At 40.7% G+C, this 23,414-nt stretch overlaps 2 protein-coding genes across 3 annotated transcripts; one reads left to right on the forward strand and one right to left on the reverse strand.

Annotated features, from left to right (window-relative positions):
- The first annotated feature begins 11 nt into the window (after positions 1-11).
- On the forward strand, positions 12-23,175 carry LOC109993287 (mannose-P-dolichol utilization defect 1 protein-like). 2 transcript variants are annotated; one of them, XM_065963376.1, is made up of 10 exons: positions 12-246; positions 588-653; positions 1,334-1,466; positions 2,877-2,962; positions 7,149-7,264; positions 8,007-8,117; positions 8,219-8,333; positions 20,332-20,365; positions 20,492-20,610; positions 20,751-23,175. In XM_065963376.1, exons 1-9 carry the CDS (start codon positions 156-158, stop codon positions 20,571-20,573), a joined length of 834 nt encoding a protein of 277 aa, XP_065819448.1. In that variant the 5' UTR covers positions 12-155; the 3' UTR covers positions 20,574-20,610; positions 20,751-23,175. The 2 variants fall into 2 exon arrangements, with proteins under 2 accessions (XP_065819448.1, XP_065819447.1); XM_065963375.1 differs by having other exon boundaries at positions 20,492-20,607; positions 20,749-23,173.
- Positions 10,654-17,326, reverse strand: slc25a35 (solute carrier family 25 member 35). The gene is made up of 5 exons (XM_020646186.3): positions 16,793-17,326; positions 16,629-16,694; positions 16,390-16,542; positions 14,111-14,245; positions 10,654-13,357 (listed from the first exon to the last, which is right to left on the reverse strand). Exons 1-5 carry the CDS (start codon positions 17,162-17,164, stop codon positions 13,187-13,189), a joined length of 897 nt encoding a protein of 298 aa, XP_020501842.1. The 5' UTR covers positions 17,165-17,326; the 3' UTR covers positions 10,654-13,186.
- Positions 23,176-23,414: the final 239 nt, after the last annotated feature.

Here is a 23,414-nt window from a genome sequence, read left to right on the forward strand (position 1 = left end):
GTGTGGGGTTAAAGTGGAGATGGGATTGGGCCCCGCAGGTAGCTCTGCCCACTTTGACCCCTCACTCCCCCCTGTCAGTGACTATTATTATTGGGGAACCTTTGGACCCCTCCCCTTGTTTGTGAGGCTCACTCCGGGGCTGCACTTCACTCACCATGGCCTCGTCTCCCCTCAGAGACTTTCTGGTTACATATTTAATGCCAGAAAAATGTTACGAGAGGATTGTAGTGAAGCTTCAGCTGGACGGTGAGGCTCGTTGTTGTGAAATGTGAAGCGTGGGAAAAACCATTTCCAGATGTTTGGGAGGAGGAGTCTGTTTGCTTTCGCCTCTCATACTAACGCAGGATTATTATTGTTAACTTTGTTTTTACGACCTCAAACCCTCTTATTTTGCTTTAAACTTTTCTTTGTGATAGTCGTTACAATGTTTTAAGAGTGAATGTTTCATGTCGTTGACCGCGTTGAACTTCGACTGTTTTCTGATTGTTTTTGTTCTGATTGTTTGTTTTCTGATTGTTTTTGTTCTGATTGTTTTTGTTCTGATTGTTTGTGTTCTGATTGTTTGTGTTCTGATTGTTTATGTCCAGGTCCTTGTTTGAAGTTTGTGCTGAACAGGATCGTGGCATTATGCATCATACTGGACACCTTTTTAGGTAAGACCCCTCCTCAGCCTGAACAAATCTGATGTCATCACGTTAGAAACAAACAAAACCAGAGGAGGTCAGATAAGAGAATATCTCCTCATTCACAGATGAGTTTATTCTCCCCACTCAGATTATTTTACAAATGTCTCTTTAGTATTTCATTTGTAACTGCTGATGGGATTTACATGTACAGCTTATTGATTATTGTAGGACATATTTATTTGAGTATGTTTTTGTGTGTAGGCTACAGTTTACTAACAGTTAGTTGTGTTGCTTGTTTGATTATTCTAGACATTTGCTGTATTAAGATTTTGATTTTTTTGGATAATAATTTGTTTTGCTGGTTTGTTTGTTCAGTGTATTTACTTTTTGCATAATGTGGAACACCTGAAGTTGCATAGGCCTTCTTAATTAGACAGGTAGTGGACCAGCATGCACCAGGGCGGGCCTGTGGTTAATAATCATAATAATAATTTTCTTTGTCTCTGTTCCTGTTCTTGAATATATGGTGCATTTATATATAATGACATATATGCATGCTGATTGAGTGACCAGGTATTGCTTGTTTACTTAAAATAGTTTTGAGCACTGTGATAAATTCAGACTTGCTCATACTGAGTTAAAAATGACATTGTGATTAAATGTGAGGAAGCACCTCTTCTGACCTCCTTGTCTCTCGTATCCTGCAGCTCAGCTGCCTCAGCTGTTGAAGATAGTGTGGAGAGGAAGTGCAGAGGGCCTGAGTCTGACCGCCAGCCTGCTGCAACTTTATGCCTTCTCATGTCCTGTTGTGTACGCCATGACCAACAACTTCCCGTTATTGTGAGTATTTTAATATTGATGAGTAAATAAGGGTTTGTTGTGTCTGTTTGCTGCGTCACATTGACCTGTGGGTCATCATGTGGCATCATGTTTTGTTTCATAATAATCCTAGAGATGTTTCAGTAGTTTCTCCTCATACCATTTCCCATGAATTAACAATGAATCATTACATCACTTTTATAATGTCTATTTCAGCTTCCTGTGCACTCATCACAACTGCACTATGTCTCTCATGTTGGCCTGTACATTCTAGTTTAGGAAGTAATGTTTAATGTTTATAGAGAGCAAAGTCTACCCCATTCAAATTCCTTGTATGTGTAAAAATGCCAGGCCAATAAAGCTGATTTGAATTACGATTATAAAAACAGATATACATAGACGGTCCTTTTTTAAAACTTTTTTATTATAAAGTTTTAATTATCTTCAGATTTTAGTGAAAAAGGACTTGACAACCATCATGCTACAGGTGATAATTAATCTGAAAACAGGTCGTCTGACGCTCCAAGACAGGAGTTTGCAGTGACAGCTGTGATAAATATTTTTGCTGTGTAGGCTTCTGTTTTGGGGATGATTTAAAAAAAAAAAAAAAAAAAAAAAAAATGGATTAAATTTCTGGTCTCATACATAATGGTATCCGGCATTCAAAGAAATGTCCTATACTGGAACAACTGTACATACTGCTAACTTTCTAATATGTTTTAAATGATATGTCGTTACTGTAGACAATTACAATAAACAGTATTTTCGGGCTTATGGTGCCTTAGAGAGATAGGACAGTGGGTAGAGTCAGAAAGGGGAGAGAAAGAGTCGGGAATGACAGGAGATGCAGGAGAGGAGCCACAGGTCGGATTCAAACCTAGGCTGCCCACTTTGAGGACTACATCCTCTGTACATGGGGCGCACAAACTAACCACTCAGCCACCGGCGCCCTTATAAACAGTATTTTCATTTCAAAGAGTAGAGTTCGTTAGCCTTAAGATTTAGTTTTTGTACATCTTTGATCATCTAGTTTCAGAAAGCAGCCACATTGAAGACAGACTTTTGTCCGTTCTATTCTGCTCTCTCTTTTGCTTTTGTGAGGCTGAGGAAATGAGCACATGTTCTTACCAGGCTTTACCTCAGATGTCTCGTTCTTTACCAATGTGTGACTCAGCGGTAGAAGTGAGTCATTTTGCTGAAGCCACTTTGTTTAAACAAGCGACGGCCAGTCAATAACTATGAAAGATGTAGCCTGTAAAGTTCAAAGACCATTATGTAAATATTCTCCAGATAATACATTTCTCCTGTTTATCAGCTGACAGTATAATAATAATAACAATACATTTTCTTTAAAGGCGCCTTTCAAAACTCTCTCTATGTGTCTGTTCTAAGGGATTAGTGCCTCACATGTGCTTCTTTTCTGCTCCGCAGCGCCTGGGCTGAGAGGTTCATCGTGTTGGCTCAGACAGCAGCGCTCGTCTTCCTCATCCTGCATTACCGCGGCGAAACCCTCAAAGGTCAGCTCACACGTTCTCCAAATTCACATTCCAAGTAGTGTTTCATCTTTCAAGGTGACGCTGAAGTTTTCGACATTTTTCTTATTGTAAACAAATTCCAAGAAAAAAAAAAAACCCAAAACTATTTATGCACAAGTCGTCCATAAATACCCTGACCTCTCCCCATCCGCTTCTCTCTCTGCGCAGAGCCCTTTCATTCCCTCTGAGGATTTAACCCTTCAACCACGGGCGAAATATAGATTTTCCTTTTTCTTAAAGGCGAATACAAAGATGAGAGTATTTTCTGTTGTCGATTAAATGAACATAACGTGTTGTAGGGATCGTTCACAGCAGCATGGCAGTGTCTACGGGGGATTCATTCACTGTTTGGGAACACTTTAAATGAAGGTCACAATTTTCACCAACAACTAGTCGCTTATTAGCATGCTAACTAGTAGCAAACTGGCTGCTTATTAGTCATTATGAAGCACTTATCAGTACTTTAGGCTTTACGATCATAATGGGTCATTAAGAGTTTGCCCTCAGTAACTGCTTATTGATAATGAGTTACGAAGTTGTTGAACATGAATTATGATCTGAAAATGCTTTGGTTAGTATGGCCTGTATAAATTAGAAGTAAGTATAAGCATATTAAGATCATAATTAATGCACAACAACTTCCTCACTGGCTATGAATAAGCAGTAGTTAGGAAAGGTATTGGGGGCAAACTTTTGGTTAATGACCTGTTAGCTAGAGGCTAATGTCATGAATATGGTCATGAAAGAATAAGGTACTATTAGGTGCTCAATAATGACTAATAAACAGCTAGTATGCCAATAAGTAGCATGCTAATAAGCAGGTAGTTAATGGTGAATATTAATTTAAAGTGTTACCAATGTTGTTGTTTTTTCTGTGTATTTGATGTTTCTCAGTTTTACTCTATAAAGAGATCAGTAAATAAACTCCCAAAGAGTTTGTATATGTGGCAGCTGGATTGAGCCAATAGATTCAGATAATTGTTGCTTTTTGCTGACGGTTGATAGTTTTCCACTTGTGGGTAAAACCTTGATACTATAATTTCATCAAGCTGCTCTTGATCTTCTGTATATGAAATAACTGTAATTAAATTCATAAAGCTTTAGATACTGAAAGAGTTTAGGATTAAGTTTAATTACACAAAGCTTTTGTCCAAAGCACTCACGTAGAAACTGTGTAGTTTGTAAAAAAAAAAAAAAAAAAAAAAGAAGAAAAGCGTTGCACAGAAGTGAACTTGTGTGAGATGTTTTTAAATCGGCTGTATCAAACAGAAAGGATAACTAACACCACATGCTCCTGTCTGTGGTCATGTCTTCTGTGAATAAACACAAAAATATGGTTTTTCCAAATATTATTGTAGGTGGGCAAATGATAAAAAAGGTCGATGAGTTTAAATACTTGGGTGTTACACTAGACCACAACCTTACTTTTAAAAGTCATATTAAAAAGATGTGCCATAAAGTTAAATATAACGTAGCCAACTTTAGACATATCAGGAACTCACTTACAGTCGAAGCGTCTAAAATGTATTTGAATACTATGATTTTTTTGTTACTTTCATTACTGTATATCATGTTGGTCTCAAGCAAACAAGACTGTCTTAAAACCCATAAGGTCACTTCGTAAACAAGCCCTTAAAACTCTGGACAGGAAACCACAACAGTATCATCACTGTGATATTCTTATATCAAATACAAAATTCTTTGCTTTGACAATTAAATTTTTTATACCGATGTCCGCTTAGTGTACAAAATAATCCATGACGCTGCTCCTCCACCATTGAAAAGCTTTGTGAAACTTCACTCTGAGCTGATGAGCAGATCTTCAAGGTCTGCCTCTAACGGAGATTGCAGTATTCCTAAACGTGGCTCCGCTTTCGCACAATCTGTTTTTCCGTTAAAGAATGGAATAGTCTTCCAACTAGTCTTAAACTTTGCACAAACTTCTGCACTTTCACCCGGGAAGTCAAAAAAATGGATTTTTAAGGAGCCAGTCTTGTCAGCATTAATGTGTAATTTCGACTTTAATGTTTCACTATAAAACATCATGTGAAATACAGGCACTTGTACTAATCATAGGTAAAAAAAAAATGGTACCAAATGGGGAGCTGGTGGCGCAGCGGCTAGTGCACGCGCCCCATGTGTAGTATGGAGGCTGTAGTCCTCTAAGTGGGCGGCCACTCTCTCTCTCCCTGGTTTCCAACTCTATCTGCTGCTGTCTCTAAAAATAAAGGCACAAAAGGCCCAAACATAAATCTAAAAAAAAATAAAATAAAAATGGTACCAAATGAAGAGCCGTTTGGGAGCTGAAAGAGTCGACTCTGATTACTGAGTCAAAGGATCCAGATCACTAAAAAGAGCTGGAGATCCTATCACTAAACGGTGTAGAACATAGTAAAAAAGAGACGTATACCACTAACTAAAGACATCTGGAAACATGCTATGAAACGTGTGTGGTCCCATGTTATTCAGTCCTTAGCTGAATTATTAGCTAACCTCAGTGTTTCAGAGACTGTGAGTCACACACACACACACACACACACACACACACACACACACACACACACACACACACACACACACACACACACACACACACACACACACACGCTGCAGTGAGAGTAATCTTTGAGTGCCACCTTATGGTGTTAACACTCAACTCATCACACTGAGTCACACTCTGCCATCATGCCAGAGTTTCATTAATAACAGCTGATCTCAATGCCAGCCCCTCATCAGATGATGTAATAAGAATAATGACTTTAGTGTCTTTAGTGCTTTGACATGTGCAGAAGCAAACATAACAACAACGCGCAAGAACCCAAAAAAACCACGACAACAAAGCAACACATGGGTGACACACCCAACAACAACAAAACCTCAACAATAAAAGAACCCAAACAAAAACCCGACCGCCATCAGAACCCAAACACCATACTGTAACTCAGGCAACTCGGGTTGAGACCAAGAGGATCGAAGGTGTTAGAAGAGAAATGAGCGATCAAAAGAGAGACAATAAGAAATAAAGAAATCATAAATCCATCACAGGGGGGGTATTAGCTATTCGTTGAAATAAACAGTGAAAACAGCTGAAGCCATGATGTCCAGCTGATTCACTTGTAAGCATCCAATTGGCTCATCACACTCATGTGGCCTCACTTAAGCTGCTTTAGAACTGCATTCTCTTTGACGCTCCCTCTGCAAGCTGCGTTTGCAACCCTCCTCCAGCTCAGCTCCTCCTTATACGCTGCGTCTAATTGAATCAATGTCATGATGTTGTCGCTGATGCCTGCTCTGTTTGGGTATCTGCTGCATCTCTCCCTACCTCAGGCTTTCCTTGCATGCATGGGAAGGGCAGTCGTGACCACATTTGCTATAGATGTTAACCCTGATGCTAGTTCTCTGTGTAATGCTGCATCTGCTCTGCAAATTGCAAAGGAAGGAAGTTCCTGGCCACAAAGCTGACACATCCTGTGTGATATCTTGATGAGTTCTGTTACTTCTCTAGTTTAGTGTCAGAAAACTGTGTTTGCTAGTTATCAGAAAAGAAAAATGTGCTTCCTCTCTTGAAGGAGGTTCTCTTCTGACTCGCTTGCTTGCTTTAGGTAAAGAGTCTTTTTGAGGAAAATCTTCTTTTTAGTTTGTGTTTTGTTGCATACTCCTGGATGTGATTCCACTACAACCATTAAGCATTTTTGATATTTGATTGACCAACAAAGCTTTTATTTGTCTGTCTAAACTAAATATCGCTTGGGTTTTGCACTTTTGTGTGACAAGAGAAGTAGTTTGCAGATATCCAACTCTTGCAAACAGAGATAGTTTTGCGGAATAAACTATGATTTAGAAAAAATCCAAGCAACAGATTAACAATATAAAACTAACACTTATGTGAACCTAAGTAGGTGCCTAATGCTTTCCATGTAAGCACGTGGTAGGCCAGTGAGATCCCAGAACAGAGCCATACCGCAGAAATATAAACAATACAAATATAACAAATGAATAAAACTGCAAATAAAAGTGTTTTTCTTCAACAAAGTTGTCCTGACTGGACTGACTGATTTTGTGAGAGGCCAGTTTGCACAGTGTGAATATTCTGTTAATGAATTGTATTTTGTGGACTTTTTTTCTTACGCATCAAGTTTTTTTTAACGTGTTTTTCTTCTTTCTGCAGGCATACTGTTGCTCTTGTGCTACACCGGTGTGATGTTCCTCCTGGGCTCCTATACAGCTAAAGCTGTCGCCTCAGTGCTGCAGGACTCCAGACTGGCAGGTTTAATTGCAAGCAAGGTAGCAAGCTCTTCATTTATTGAATGTTTATTCTGTTAGGGACGAGTGTGAAGCATGTACACCGATGCCACACACTACAGCACTTGCAGTCTAAGCTGATTTGCACAGGCCTTTAAAAGACATAAAAGCCAACAGCCAATACATGAGAGATAATAAAACAATAAAACAGACTGACCAACACAAGATGCAGTAAAACACTGTACGGGCAGCAACTGTTTAAAGAGTCATTTGTTCAGCTCAATATCAGATCTGTTCTCTGATTAATTATTACATGTGGATTGTACTGCGGTTCATGCATGGCTCACATTTATCAGAAAGGAGTTGTTTATGTTGTTGGTGGTGATGTATATTCCCGTTGTCGTTGATGTGTAGATGATGGAGAAATTATTCGCTGACACTTGACTTGCTTTCAAAGAGGATTATTTTATTTAGCAAAGGAAAGTATCACTAGACACGTCTGCCTAGGAAGGTCATGAAGCCAATAATGATCCTTGTCGAACACACAGAAACTCTGGTACTAATGGACACACCTCACAGCAGGAGAACATATGGATATCTGTTTTTTCTCCGTACAACTGCGGGGGTTTCTGTCTTAGATGTTTGTATGTCATGAACTCAAAGGACAACACAGGTCACAGACACAAGCACTTGTCCAGACGTGGTCTCCACACCCTTAAGGAGTTAACCTATGTCCCAGGAATTTCAGATATTTTAGACACTTGAGTGGATTTCTTGTTTCCAGGGTTTCCAGGCTCGTACAAACTACTGTAACGGTCACACCGGCCAGCTGTCCACCCTCTCTGTGTTGCTATCATGGACAGGCTCTCTGGGAGTTCTCTATGTGTCTCTACAGGTATGCAATCAGGAATAACACGTGTAAACAAAAGTCATCTTTCACACACTTTAAAGCAGTCAGTGTTGTTACTAAGATTGCTTTCTGATTTGATTTTTCAGGACATTGAAAGCTGGTTTGAGGCTTTCTTACACGTTCTGTCAGCGTGCCTCAGCTGCGTCCTCCTGGCCCAGGTCCTCTGCTACAGGAGCAGCACGGCCACAACTCAGAAGAAGAGTGAGTAGAGGAGGAGGAGGAGGAGGAGGAGGAGAAATGGACTCATGCAAACCCTGTCGCTTTAAATATGATGGGTCATTCTGTGCCACATTCTGGCCTGACAGTTAATACAGCACAGAAGTAGCAGCAACATTTACAAGATGATTATGTAAAACTAAATCAAACAAGTCATATGAGAAGTCTTGTTGTCATGCAATTTGATACCTTATTTCTTACTTCTTTTAGTGGTTTAAGGGTGAGGGATGAACAGTCTTTTGTCTCCCTCTAGTGGTTAAAGGGAAGAATTACTGAACTGTCACTAACGGTTTGTTTTTGGGTGTGGTTGAAGTTGCCTGGTGGCTCTGTTACTATTTTTCCAGCCACCTCAAATTGTGGTTCACTAACTATTTGCAGAAGTCAAAACGTGAATGTTTTTAATCCCAACTCTAAACTGGCTGATCGTGTACATCAGTGGATAAGAAACAGTGAGGCTAAAACAAGAAGAGTTTCTCTTTTTTGTAATAAGTGAGAATCACACACGTGGTGTTAAATATGGGAGGAAGTCCGGTCACTCACTCACACACACTCGCACAAACTTCCATTGAGTCGTGTTTTTTTCACTTTCTAGTTCCTATGATGTGTTAAGGCAACATCCCGCTGGTGATGCATTCATGTGACAGGGACGTTTCTGTATGTATGGTGACTGGAGAAAACGCTCAGTAAACTCTGTAAAAGTCACTCCAGTTGAAATTGTGTTTTCTATTTTTTATGGTTTATTTGATAGTGACAGATACAATATACAAAGACGCACTGAAAACAACAATCCAATGCAAGTATCGTAGTGTTTATAGCGAGGGCTAATTTGCAACACTCGTCCCTACAAGAAAAAGGAGAAAGAGTAAACTGGGTAGAGCAAGATGCAGTGAGATATTTAGCTGTGACGTTAAGTAGCTACAAAAAACTAATCATGAGTTCGAGTGTGTTTCTGAACTAACCAGCACTGGGTTGCTCTCTTAAAAGTAGTAAAGTTCGCAGTGAGCTTCAGGTGATCAGGTAGCAAGTTCCAGGATGTTGCTCCTTTCATGCAGTACAGCTTCATGTTTTTCTGTTTGGCAACAGATAATATGTTATCCTATTTCTTTTCTATTCCTCAACAGTAAAATAGTTTCTCCATAGAAGTCGTCTGTTACAGTGTTACGGGTTTATTTAACGAGTCTCCAGGTTGTGTTTTGATGTTCATGGTGCATGTCGCAGCTCACTCGAGCAGCTCGAGGGGGTTACGAGCTTTAGTCAATCATTTATCAGATATTTCTTGCTGCTCTTAGAGATTGAACACCAAGCAGCTTGACGTCACAAACACTACGCTTCAAACACTTTGCTGGCTCAAGTAAAAAGAAAACTAATGCAGTCGTGTTAAGCTTCATATATAACTTTTAAATACCTGAACATGTCGATGTTTACAGATGTTGTGTCCCCCCAGGAGCTGCTTTTTAGATGTAAGAACTTTATTTTCTTATTGCAAGCCGCTCGGTTCCTCCACCGATTTTTTTTTTTTTAATCTTCTGCATCAATGACACATTAAGCGAGTTTGTTTTGGCAGGTTCTTGTTATTTCCATCCAACTGAGCGTAATAAACGTGTAATTGCTCAATAATTATAAAAAAAAAAAGTTTCTCTGAAGGTTTTTACCGTGTTTCATGTTCATCATTTTTAACAGATTTTTTTTTTTTTTTACTTTAATAAACGTTGAACTGCATTTAAACAGGATGTGATTTTTTTTAAATCTGGACATTAATAAAGTGAAATGTTGCCACATCAACCGTATGTGAGTGTAGGCTTAAAGAGTTAACCCAGTTGTTGCATTAAGTCGCCTTCAGGACAGCCACAGGTGTAAAGTATGAACAAACACTCCCTGTGTGTACGAAGCGTAACAAATAAACAGCCTCTGTTGCTGTTATGTTTGCATCTTCACTCAGCTAGCTTTCCGGACGATCCCGTCAGTTATCCTAAGTGTTATAAGTGTGTGTTTATGGATGTTGTGCACACGCTCCAGGCTAGGCCGGGACATGCTATAACAAAAAACATGCTTTTTGTGCTACGCCTAGAAAAACCTGTAGGTTAATCATGTCAGAGGCGGAGAGGCTAAGTGGCCTCGGTACGTTAGAACCAAAACGTTATGTGATTTTAAATGTGTCATTTTTTTATTTGTTAAGAGAACTCCCATGATTCCACAAAGTAAATGAATGACACAACCTTCTGTTTACTCGTAACAGCTTGAATACGTCATTACATTAGTTTTATTTGGCTATTTATGTTATATTTTAAATAAAAGAATGAATACATCAAAGTCAAAAAGTTTATTGGCTCTTTTGTGTCCATTGCACAGACATATTGGCTGAACCTGACAGTAACACATTCATGAAGCAAAAGCAGCTGGCTGTGTTGAACATTCATTTGTACGGCTCTCATCATTGAAAATCAACAATCTCATCATGTCACAATGAGCTGAGAACTTTTCAAACGAAAGTATCAAAACCACATTTTTTTTTTTTTTGCGATATCTTCAGTACTTTCTAAACATTCCTGTTAAAAGTCAGTGACATTTGAGATTTATCATAATAGAAATGCACCTGAAGTGTTAGTTAGTGTTGTAGCACTTGAAATCAGTCTTAGTCCGGGGTCGAGACCACTTTTTTTGAAGGTCTTGGTCTCGACTCGGAATCAAAAGCATTTTCACTCGGTCTGGTCTCGGTCTCTGACTGGGCGGACTCCAGATTTTAAATCAAGAGCAGTAAAGACCACCACTGATGGGCTATTTTTCCATGACATCACTGTGATTAGAAAGAAAATGTCCTTTTCGAAAAGAACCAATTCATTTAGATTTTTATCCCCCGGTTTCTTCTGCAACCTTCCCCGTGTTACGGTCTAAGTGAGTGACACGCCTGCTGCACACAAAATGATGATTTTTTTCAGTGATATTTATGGTCTTTGTCTCATCTTGGCCTCGACCCCTAAATGGTTGGTCTTGGTCTCGGCTTGTGTGGTCTTGACTACAGCACTACTGATAGTGCTTATGAGATCATTTAATTCAGTATTTTTGAAACACTGTGTGGTGTCTGAAACATCCTGAACTGTTCAGCTTGCTGATTGTACACAACAAGACGGCACATGGCAGTTTTATTTGACAGGAACTGTTTCTAGTGAGACAATCAATTATTCAGACAACTCTTCATCGACCAATAATGTCTGGGGAAGCTAAACTGCTAAAGTCTTATTTTCTGATACTTGGATTTGTCTGACCCTGCAGGACTTAGACAAACTCCAACAAAACCACGTACATAATTTGAGATACAAATTGGGCGTCAGGGAGGGAAATGAAAGTTGCTTGGTAAAAATAAAAATGCCGATGACGATGTCAGGAGACCAAACATCCACTTCATCATTAAAAAAAATAAACTCTGGTAACGTCCGTCTCCTGGGTCACATCATAGAAGATAAGAGCACAGATACGCTCTGAAAGCTGAGGTACATTATTGAATGTGTCATGCAAACATACTGTGTGATCTTTTAAAATAGGTAATAAATAATGTTGAATGAAACACTTGGCAGAGTATCGTGCACTTCAACACAAGAAGAAAGCATCAAATCTGGCTCACAGCTTAGAGAGCAGTTCTTAACTATTTCTTGGTGACCTGACTTCAAGACTTCATAGAACATGAGTCTACTGTCACTCACAGTTAGTCAGTGATATACATTTATCAAACGGATGAATAAAGGCTGCTTAGAGCACAAAGTGTATAAAATATGGACATGTTCTCAGTGACATCACTCATCGGTTTCTGAAGAGAGAGAAGAGTGCTGTATTTATTTATTTTTAAATAAATAAAAATAACTAGGACATAAAATGAACTTCTGAAGGAGTTCTCATCAGCTCTGGATAGTGTCTTACGTTAAAGGAAGTCTTTGTGCAAGAGCTGCCTTCAACGCCTTTTCCTTTCAGTTTCTCGTGTAAGGTTTAAAGTTTGTAACGACTGGCTAACTGGTCGTTTAGAGATCAGCAGGTTCTTGACTTTCTCAACAATTGTGGTGAGGTCACAGTTGGGTGTAGAAAATCCCTCAACCCCTGTCATTACCTCCTGCCAGTGGAAGAGTGCGGCTAGTTTTTGACTTCTTGTTGCATGTCCAATCAAACAGCAGCATTTATTTTTGTCTTAGATCAATTTAAAAAGCAGTATATATATATATATATATATATACACTGCACTTGTTCGGACCATTGCCTGTGATTGCTTTGTATTAAACAGCTGTTACATCACAGCACAGAGGGGTTACACTGTTGTCCACTGTTGTCGCTGCAGGCACAATTCACTCCAATCAGTGGGCCACATTTGATGCTTTATTCAGAAGGTACTGCGTCTGGTGCAGATACATCTTCATCTCTTGGAATGGCATGACGAAAGACTTTCAGAGGTATTAAAGAGCCATGTGCATCCCAGAGGACTCACTGTATGAGATCTGTCTAATGTTAAGTTCCTATTTGGTTATTCAATTTGTGCACGTGTGGCACCAAAACATGTCAAAGTGCATTTGTTGCACGTCAGACTTGGTCAGCGCTCCTGGCTGCAGTAACAACATTTTCTCCTTCTTCCTGACACATTTTAACTCGACTCAAGTGTTTTCATAATGGAGTGTGCGTCACCTCACCTTTGCTCTTCCTTCCATCCCATCAAGGAAGAGGAAGAGCCTCTCCTGGTTTTTTTTTTTTTTTTTGCTTTCACCTCATAATAACAAACTCATTAAATGAGGAGTCATTTAGCCTATGCACTCAAGAGCTTAATGAGTTACCCATTTATCCAATTTCCTTGTTCCCTCGTGTTATCTGAAGTCCCGGTAAAGTTTGCGCAGTTCATCCCAGAAGAACAAAGACAGAATGGTGTGTGGACCAAGTCGGAAATAAGAGGCTCCCAGGCCTTTGTAGAGTCCCAACAAGCCCTCTTTGCTCAGAGTCTTAGAAAAGCAGTCGGCGAATCCTTTATAAAGTTCCCCCTAAGGGACGAGAAAATAAAAGGTCAGTCCATTTCCTAAGCAGGATTTGATGAGTGTTCTGATAACAGCTCTAATGTTTCAATCCTTGTTAAAGTACTGTAGTCTTTATCTCACAGTGAGAGGTTTAAAAGGAAGTATCAAATGAAAGGAGTTTTCTTTTTTTCCTCCAACACATTTCTCTTCCTTGTCATAACCCCGGAGGCCTACATTACACACAATGCACTCAGACGGCTTGGACATCGATACTTTATTGTCCTCGTCGGGGAATCTTCCCAGGGCTCAGAAGCTGCTCTCTCTCTCTCTCTCTCTCTCTCTCTCTCTCTCACTCTCTCTCTCTCTCTGCAGTAGTTCTAATAACTTTCTAGAGTGTTGTGTTAGCAGCCTCGAGCTGTTGGCCTACAACACAGAGGAGCAGAAACAAACTTTTTCCATCTCCTTAGTTTTGTTAAAGTGACGGTTGTTTTTATTGGTTAGTTAACGTAATAAATCTTCACAAGTGGAGGCAGCAATGTCGGCCTATGTGGTTAAGAATTTGCTGAACTATATGAAGTATGCACTGTCTGCTTCAAAGTCAATACACAAATGTATCGGTTTCCTGAGAGGTAATTTCCCTGTGCTTGTTTGAAAAAGATGGGCAGACCCGATCAGTTACAATAAAACTACCACTGGATAGAGATTTTGTTGGGGGAAATAATAAGAAATATGTTAGTATCATAAATGGTAACTTTCAAAAACATCTCTCGTTCTCCTCACCTTTCCCAAATGATCCACGGGCTGGTTGTAGAGTCGAGTGCTCACTACATCAAAGGGTGTCATAGCCAGAACCACCACCACGCTGCTGATCATGCCCGCAGTCAGAGCTATCAACCAGCTGTCCTTTTTGAACACCTTAGCACGAAGAACACAACAAAGTGGTGAAACAACGACAACAACAACAACAAATCAAACATATAAGGCTCGGGTCAAAGTAGGCCTGCAGCATATGAGGAAACCTGGGATGTACGATCACATGTTCAGCACTGTGATAAGGTTATAAAGTAGGATTGTTACAACACCAGGATTATAAACTTTAACGCTACACTAGTAAAAAAAAAAGAAAAAATTGAAGATATTGAAACAAAAGTCTTAGGCACCATGCACGGGGTCCATTTCTGATGTTTTATAACCAAAAATTGCATGCACACTCATGTCAACATTCTCAACATTTGCACAAATACTGTGCAAATGTTTCACCTCCTTAGCGATCCGCCTGTTTGTAAGAGACAAATGCAACTTTTACAGACTTTACGAGACTCCAAAATGACTTGAAAAAACGTCAGTATTTGCCAAACTCTGAATTTGAATGACCCTGCTGCTCTCCCCCCCCCCCCCCCCGTAGCACATGACAGCTTTGACTAATATTATGACTCAAGAGTAAGAGTATTCCAGTATTGATATGACAATGTTGAAAACGTTAAAATGAAGTGTGTGCACATTATCCATATGTCGGTTTCTTTCCCCTAAACCCAAACAAAACAAGCTGTTTTTTTTTTTTATCATCACTGAATAATCGCTTTAAGTGACTGCATCATACTGGTGTGAAAGCATTAAAATATGACTTAACCCTCAATCCAATATGTACAATGTAAGCATGCTGCTCAAGGAGGCATGGCAATTCAGACTTTTGCCATGAGTTTATTGTAAATGCTCACAAAGCGCTAACAATCACATTTTATCGTGCAGCCTTGGTCATAGTATGAGATACAGTTAGGAAACCAAAGATGTAGCACCCCCCCCCCAGTGCAGTGCTATTAGAACAGCTCATCGTCATTAGCATACCACCATGTGTGCAGCTACTTGTAATTTTAACTGGTCATGATCTCCCACATGCTGCGAAACGGAAGAATGGTCTATAATTAGATCCTGAGCGACAGACGCATTCTGCAGCCGCTGCAGTCAAACCTGTTCTCCAAACGTCTGTTTTAACAACTTAAAATAATGTAAACTTTATGAAGCATGAGTTTTATCAGCACCCCTCACACCGCAATAAAATGATAAACAGGCACAAAGCAGCAGAGCACTTTTCACTTTTTTTTTTTTTAAAGGTCTTTTACTTTTAAACAATGTAGACTTCCAGTGTTTTGTAGACATTGTGGAGCAGCACAGCTTCACTGTCAACTTTAAGCACTTCATCAGCAGATTATGTCGTGGGATGTGGGAGTGTTGCCTTTAGAGGTCAGGAGGAGGTCAGTTCAGATCCTCCTCCTTCACACTGACCAACCGCCCACCCACCAGCTCAAACATTTAGCAGAAAGTATGGGAAGTTAAGATAACTGTACAGCAGATTATCAGGACATGTCTGCACACTAATCGACCGAGAGTTGCAGTGTTCAGTCACTGATAAAGTTCTGGCTGCTTCAAAAAGCTTTTTTTTATCTAGAACTGGGTCGGCAGCTAGTACTGGGTCACTAGTTGTGTAAGCTCCATGTTTTCAGCCAGAGGGGGCCAATGAAAGGTGTCGAATTTCTACTCCAGAAGAGTCCAATGCCTCACGCTTTGTCAGCGCCACAATGACTGCTTTTGTAATCTGTGTGCAGCTACTGACTGCAAATTACCTCTTCACAAGCCTGCGTGCCTCGGCGGTGAAAAGCTGCAACCAACGATTATTTAAATGATCCTTAAAGCGGCTCACTCTGGTTTTCTTGATTCATGTATTAGATTGCAGTTTGGACCAATCAAGACTCTAAATAAAGTCTGCAAAAGGTGGAAAATGACAATCTAATGTCGCAAAAAAAAGGCTTGAATTGGACGTCTTCCAAGTGTTTAAAACAGACCTCAACCCACAGATATTCAGTTTACTTTGTTGTAACACAAAGAACAGCAGCAAAGAGTTTATTCCAGACTCCTAAAGCCGTCATGCTTATTCTTGAACAGTGCATTCATGTGGGAGGCGTGCACACATAGTGGACTGCTGAGGAAACAGGATTCCTTCAGTCGACCCTGATCCGTCTCATAGCTCCTGCGGGGTCCACATAGGACAAAAATATTCTAACCTGTAGGTCTATAACCAGCTCCTTGGCGGAGGAGAAGGTGGAGAGCTGTGCAGCTGATCCCACGCTGACCCTGGGCACTGCAGCACTGGAGCCCCTCCACAATCCCATAATGCCGTGCGCCCTGTAGATGGCTGCCAGAGCGTGGATCATCCCCTGAGAATAAAGGTTGCGGAAGAAAGTGAGAAAAGTGGCGTGCATGGCCGGCCAAGTCACCTGTCACCTTGAGTTAAGTGGGTTACCTGGTGTTTGTACTGATGTCCCACTGCAATAGAGGAGGTGGCCTGACTCTGCAGATGAGTCTTGACCTGTCAGTGGAGACAACATGTTTACTTTTCTCCATAGTTACAGCTCACCTTGAAATGTCACAGCTGCTAATGTTGAGTTGAAGACAGGAGGTACTGACCAGATACACAGGGCTGCCCATTACGGCTCCCACCACTCCAGCCACAGCTCCTGCAAGCGTGGTTTTGACCGCGTTGACCCTTCCGTTTGTGTGGATGTAACCGGAGGACTCGATGATGGCGTACGAGCCGAGCCTGACTCCATTCATAAAAAACTGATAGACCAGCCCCGGTGCCAGTCCCTTCTGCAGCCCCGACAGTCCGTCCACTTTGCCGATGGTGTAGAAAGCGTGGAAGACATTGCGGTAGTAGACCTGGTACGAGCCCCGGCTCTTGAGCTCTCCTTGAAGCTGCATCCGCGTTTTGACGACCTCCAGCGGGTTGGTGAACAGACAGGCGCCGCACGCCGCCACGCCGCTCAGCACGAAATCCATCACGACAGATGTTCACCTAGTCCGACCTGCGCTTCATTTCACAGCGGGGTTCCCTCCCTCCCACATTTGCTTTACACACACACACACACACACACACGCACACACACACAGAGAGAGAGAGAGAGAGAGAGAGAGAGAGAGAGAGAGAGTACCGCACGCCGCGAGGTACATCAGTGCGCAGACACGTGAGCCCTTCAGGAGCACCTCGGAAAACCCGACACACGAACCGATAGTTGAATGTTTGCCATGTGTTTGTTGAGTGCCAAATATCAAATACAATTTAATAAATATATGGCATTAAATATTCATAACCACAAGCTTTTAATGTATCAATCCCTACTTATATTTATTTCAGTTTATGGCGTTTAACGTGGTGTTATATTATTTTGTATTATGCGGTTGTGATTTTTTTTTTATATGTTAAAAATCTTACAATATGAAATGTATATTTACAGACATGTCATATCCCCACTATAATCTTTATACAGACTTTTTTTTTTTTTAATTTCGCAAGAAATAGCCTAACCTAAGTTTTGCTTTTCATACAAGGAAAATATGCTTAAATTAATATTCTAATTTCATATGTGCATGTTCAATTAAAAAGAAAAACATAGAAAGCTATAATTCACAGTTTTCGGGTAATGGAGATTTTTCTTTTACGTCATAACTTTGTAGTAGTCCGTTTTCTATACACTTTATCCGTACCATAAACACCTCATCTTGGAGAATGGTACTGCAGCGTGTGGACGTACGTTTGACGTCCGTGCTCTCAGCCAATCAAAAGGACTCTTCATGGTTTCGTTAGTGAGGATCCCGTACAGAGCTGAAGGGTGACAGGCTGAGCGCTTTGCAGTCACACACAGAGGCAGCCATGTTGACTGCACATATCCAGCTCTACAGATGAATCTGTGCATCTTATTTCTCTTCCTCCACATGACCTCCGGCTCTAACTGGTAACAGTCCCAGCATCTCTCCAGTCACGCTGGTAGACTACAAAATGGTCTAATACAAGATTGTTTTGAATCACTAAAAAAGAATGTTAATTGTTTGTGAACGAAACAAAATATTAAAATACATCTATAAAGTTTTTTGGGGAACGAGAGGAGGTAGTCCCACTCAACACAGAATATTATCCCACATAGGGAGGGATATTGCTTTTATGCAATTTTGTATTAAAAAAAAAAAAAAAAACACCTTGTGCTGCAACCTGGACTCATTATCAGTGATGTGCCCCGGGGTCATGGGGTGTTTTGGGGTCTTATTATCAGACACCCTCACCCAGGCCACCCAGGTGATCAGGCCCCGAGGTACAGCATACACTGCCACGTGTCACCCTCAGTGGCGGAGCAAGTGTGGGGGCAGAAGGTGCGGCCGCCCCGGGCCCACTGTTGTCTCAAGGGGCCCACTGTTGTCTCAAGGGGTCCACTTTGAGCCAAATTTAACATGCATTTTGTTATTAAGTTGAATTTTCGAATAAAGTTAGTTTGACGAGGTCTGAGTCTCTCTTTTTTTTTTTTTGCAGCAATCAAGGCACACAATGTATTTTGTAGAGCAGAGAGGGGCCCCCCTCCACTGCCAAGGGGGTTCTCAACTTTGGCAGCAAACAGCACCAGCGGGGTGCTGTGGCCTGTTTGTAATGTCATTGATTCCACCTCTTAGCACCCCCTTTTGCTGGGCCCCCTGCTGCTGTCTGGAGCTTTAAACCCTAACCCTAACCCTAGCTCCACTAACATAAACACTACTAACCAAGCAAATAAACATGTTTGGAGGAGCACCCAGCTAGCTGCAGGAAAGCAACAGTGCTGATGAAAACTTAATTGGTAAATTGTTTCATCATTATTTGAGATTACGCTTAGATGCTGTTCTTTTGTTTGTGGGTGCGTGTGTTGTAGACCGCCCTGTGTCTGCTTGGTTATCGTACTGTATGACCGGCAGGCCATTGCTGTCACACTGTTTACAAAGTTTGTTGTCGTGCGTGGGTTGATAATGTGTGGGTTTTATTGTATTGTCTGTGTGGCTGGATGAGCGTCCAACTTCACTGAATGTCAAACTGTAGTTGCCTTCTATCTTTGGTTTCCCGTCCGGCTAATGAAGTCTGCTTTACTTGTTTAATCGGTGGAATATGCGCACAGACATATCAGCACTTGTTCTGCTTAAACATCAGCAGGTCACTCACTGATAAGTCCCTGTCACTGTGATAGCACCCTTTGTAATCTGCAGCGGCATTTCTCTTCGTCCCGCCCCGTCTTGTATCTCCATACAGCCGATATTATACCATAAATGATATACTATATTACTATATAGGCTACAGCATATGCGATATAGCCTATAGACAGTTTAAGGGCCCACTATTGGTCCCCGCCCCCTCTGCAGTGACCCATAGGCTCCGCGCCTGGTAACCAGGTTTGCACACTTAGCCCTTTTCCTCTCCTGAGCCTCCTCCATCGGGGTCTTCCCACGGGATGGTCAGATCGATCAAGACCACTTGCCCCCCAGACATCAGGACCAACAGTTACACAAGAGGAAAAAAAAAAAAGAAAAGGAACAAGGCCGCTGTGGCTCAATGGCAGAGTCAGTCGTCTCTCAATAAGAAGGTCTGGAGTTCGATCCTGCAATCACATGTTGCATCACCACTTAACGTAGCACAAATCAGTGAGTGAATGTGGTGTGACTGTGACATGTGGTGTAAAAAACACTAGAAAAGCTCAGGCCTGTGCACATTGAACTGCAGGCATTGGATGAGTTTGTCATATAATCAGTAACATATTGTCTGTTGTGTGATTCTGAGGTATCAGACTAATAGGGATAAACACTCTGTGGTTTTTTGTGTTAATTGACACATGGCAGTGATCTGTCAGCCCTCATGTGATGCCTCCTGTCCAATCAGATGACATGGTCAAATGGTTTTATATATTCTATGAAAGGCTCCTCTCTGGTTTCCTCCTCCTCCTTCCCCTAATAAAATATAATTATGTAACAGATGGGTTACTGTCTCTACCTCACGTAAATTAACCCATCTGTAAAATAATTACATATTTTATGATCATGTTTATCTCAGCATGTTTGCACTAACCACCTCTGCTATTGTTTCATTTTAATCCTGTACATATTCTTTGCTTATTTTTTTCTATTGTTGATATTTAATGATAATCTTTCTTTGTACACAGAGCGCGGTGGGCTGAAGGCAATTTCCTTCTATGTGTAAGTGTACCTGGCCAATAAAGCTAATGATGATTCTGACTCTCCTCCAGAGGAAAGGCTCTGTCATAAATAATTTCTGGTCACATGTAAGAATAATAATTTTTCAATCATTCATTTCCTCTTCAGGGTTGCTTTAGTGAAAGCTGCACTGCCTTATCAAAGTGTAAACAGAAGATCATCATCAATAACCAAACCTGGCCATGGTTGAGAATTAGATGCAACAGTTCCGCAATCGTAAAAAAAAGGTAAGATGAGGAAGTTTTGTTGTGTTTTTTAACTTCCCTTTTAAATTTAGAGTATTAGTTTTTAATGAGGCCTACATGGGTTACATTTATGCTCTGATTTATTTAATGCCGCTCTTCCTTACCTAAACTCTCTCATCCAGGTCTACACTCCAACCCGCCCACTCTGCTCTGACAAAAGAACGGCGTCTGATCCAACCTTCACAACAAGGCCCCCAATCTATAGGCTCTTCTCCTCTTGTCAGCCAGAAGTGGACGATATTTAGGATGTTTTAGACGCTGATTAGAACCCACAAGAACAGATGTCGATGACCATATATTCACTTCACCTTTTTTCCAAATGAGCCGAGCCGTAACACACTTTCCTTAGCAGGCCTCCTTCTATTAATATTCTCTGTGAGTTCAGATAAATACTGGGTCACCAGGGCATCACCACGGCTCTTACTTAGAGATAATTGTCTGTGGGAGAACAGTGACTTCCAGAGCTGTTTTTAACCACATCTCTGTTTAATCAGCTGATGAACAGTTACAGCCCAGCGGCCCAGCGGCCCGAGGATCACACACATTTTGAACACTCCGATGTGTGCGAAAATGTAATGGGATTTTAATTTAAAGCCCCAGTAATTAAACAGGAAACGCTTATCCACTTAACTTCATAGTAAAATGGTTCAAACAGCGACATGTCTTTCATTAAATCAGGCTGGTAAAGCTTCATCTATTGTAGCTGGAGGAGTGACGTGTGCAAACTCAGACCATGTTTGATTATGATTTCCAAGTGGGTAAAAAAGTAGTGACAGTGCTTCTGATCTACAAACTAAACTGCCCGTCTGAGGTGGTGGGTTTGTTCTTCGTCACTGAGCTGGATTAGACTTGAACGTAAACTCTATTCACCTCTACCCCCCTTTAAATAGGATTTATGCAGAGGGAATTGGGTTAACAGGCCCTGTTTCAATTGCTTCTTCTTTTCCGTTGAGCCACCTATTTATCTAACTCTATGCTGTCTAACTTCGTTCAGTCAAACTGTTAACTGTCCTTCTTGAAATATTGCACAGCTCTGTTATGGATCTCGTGACGGTTCCTGATTGAGGCACCATAGCAACCACACAAGGTTTCAATCTGGACAGTGTTTTACCTTTCTCACACTGGAACAAATTAACACAATTGAAAGTATTTCACGACTCCTGCCTCAGTGCTCACAAACGATCGGGTTAATTAAAGGGGTGCAATGGATCATGAATCTCACGGTTTGGAACGGATCAATGACCTTTGACACGGTCGGATCTTCTTTTAAGAATATTTATAACTTGTCAGCGAGCCATGACCTGAACTGTGCATTTAAACAGCACCACAAATCTAAATGCATCACATCCTCAATTTGCGACTCTTCTAATAAAAAAAAACATACAAGCAGTAAGATAAAGCTGAACTTTCAGTGGGAGGGATTTAAAGGTTAAAGGTCAGCAGTCTGTAATATAACAAGCTTCATCATTTCAATAACAGTATTTGTTACCCCACAGCAGGGACAGCAACTTAACAAACACTAATAGAAATCTTTCTGTGAATAGAAAGTTTGCTGTGATCTAAATATATGATCCTTTTCCTGTATGTGCTTTTACAATGTTGAACATGTAACATACACACACCATCATTAAGTGGACGTGTGTGTATGTGTTTGTGTGTGTGTGTGTGTCTGTGCAATGGCTGCACTTGCAGCTGGTTGCTGTGTGAGTCAGACAAAACAAGAAAGGTTAAGGGTGTATTGTGTATTTAGGGCGTACCACCAGCTGATACCTGCATGATGGTAATAATAATAACTCTTTCCACAAGTGGAAGAGTACATACCTTGTATTATTCTATTATTGTATTTTTTTCTCCCTTTATTTAACTGATGTACATATGTTTGATTTTTAACTTCTTGTTATTTTTGATAATTATCTTCCTGTTTCCTGTTTCTTGAGCTGTTGTGACAAAAAAAATTCCCCCTGGGGGATCAATAAAGTTTATCTTTATCTTTATGATAAAAGCAGACAGAGTGAGATGAGACAGAGAAAAGTGGAAGCAGTGTTTGCAACAAAGTAACCATATAATTGATATATCAACAAAATGCAACACATTTCGAAAACGTGCATTAAAATACATATTAAAAGACTTAATTTACTTCCTATTTGTATAGCGGATGGAGCTGCGGGTTACATACAACCATATGCAACACACTTGCCGATTACCCTCCCACCCCTGCCATACATTTTATATTATAAACTTATGAGAATGTAGATATGATATTTTGTGGCCAACATTAAACATGTATTCAATGCAGTGCAAATTTAAATGATGCTCTTAAAGCTGACACAAGAAGTATTTGTGCAATACTGCAAGTGACTTCCTACAGTAACTATTAAAGTGTGACAGCTCAGCCCGAGCGCTAATTCTAATCATAATTAAATGACTTCATTGCAATAATAAAAGAGCAATTATTCCATCTCAAACACGTGTTCTGTTGTAATTTTTCTGATGTTTGAGCTTGCACCTGTCCTCTTTAGCTTCATGATCTCAATCCCTACGTTCTTCCCTCAGTCACCCTCTAAATCTGCTCACCTGAAATGTGCCCTGATACGTGTTTTAGCTTGTGCATGCGTAGGGAATCCAGATTCTCCTGAGCATGGAGAAAGAAAAGTATTCTCCCACACAGCGTAGTTCAAAGATTATGTTAAGACTCACACCAGTGTTATGCTCTTAAACACCCACTGAGACAATCCACTTTCGCTCTTCAGCCTCCTTCTTTGCTGGACTGTCACTCAATAGATTAT

Source organism: Labrus bergylta, chromosome 14, assembly GCF_963930695.1.
Source record: "Labrus bergylta chromosome 14, fLabBer1.1, whole genome shotgun sequence".
Lineage (NCBI taxonomy): Eukaryota > Metazoa > Chordata > Actinopteri > Labriformes > Labridae > Labrus > Labrus bergylta.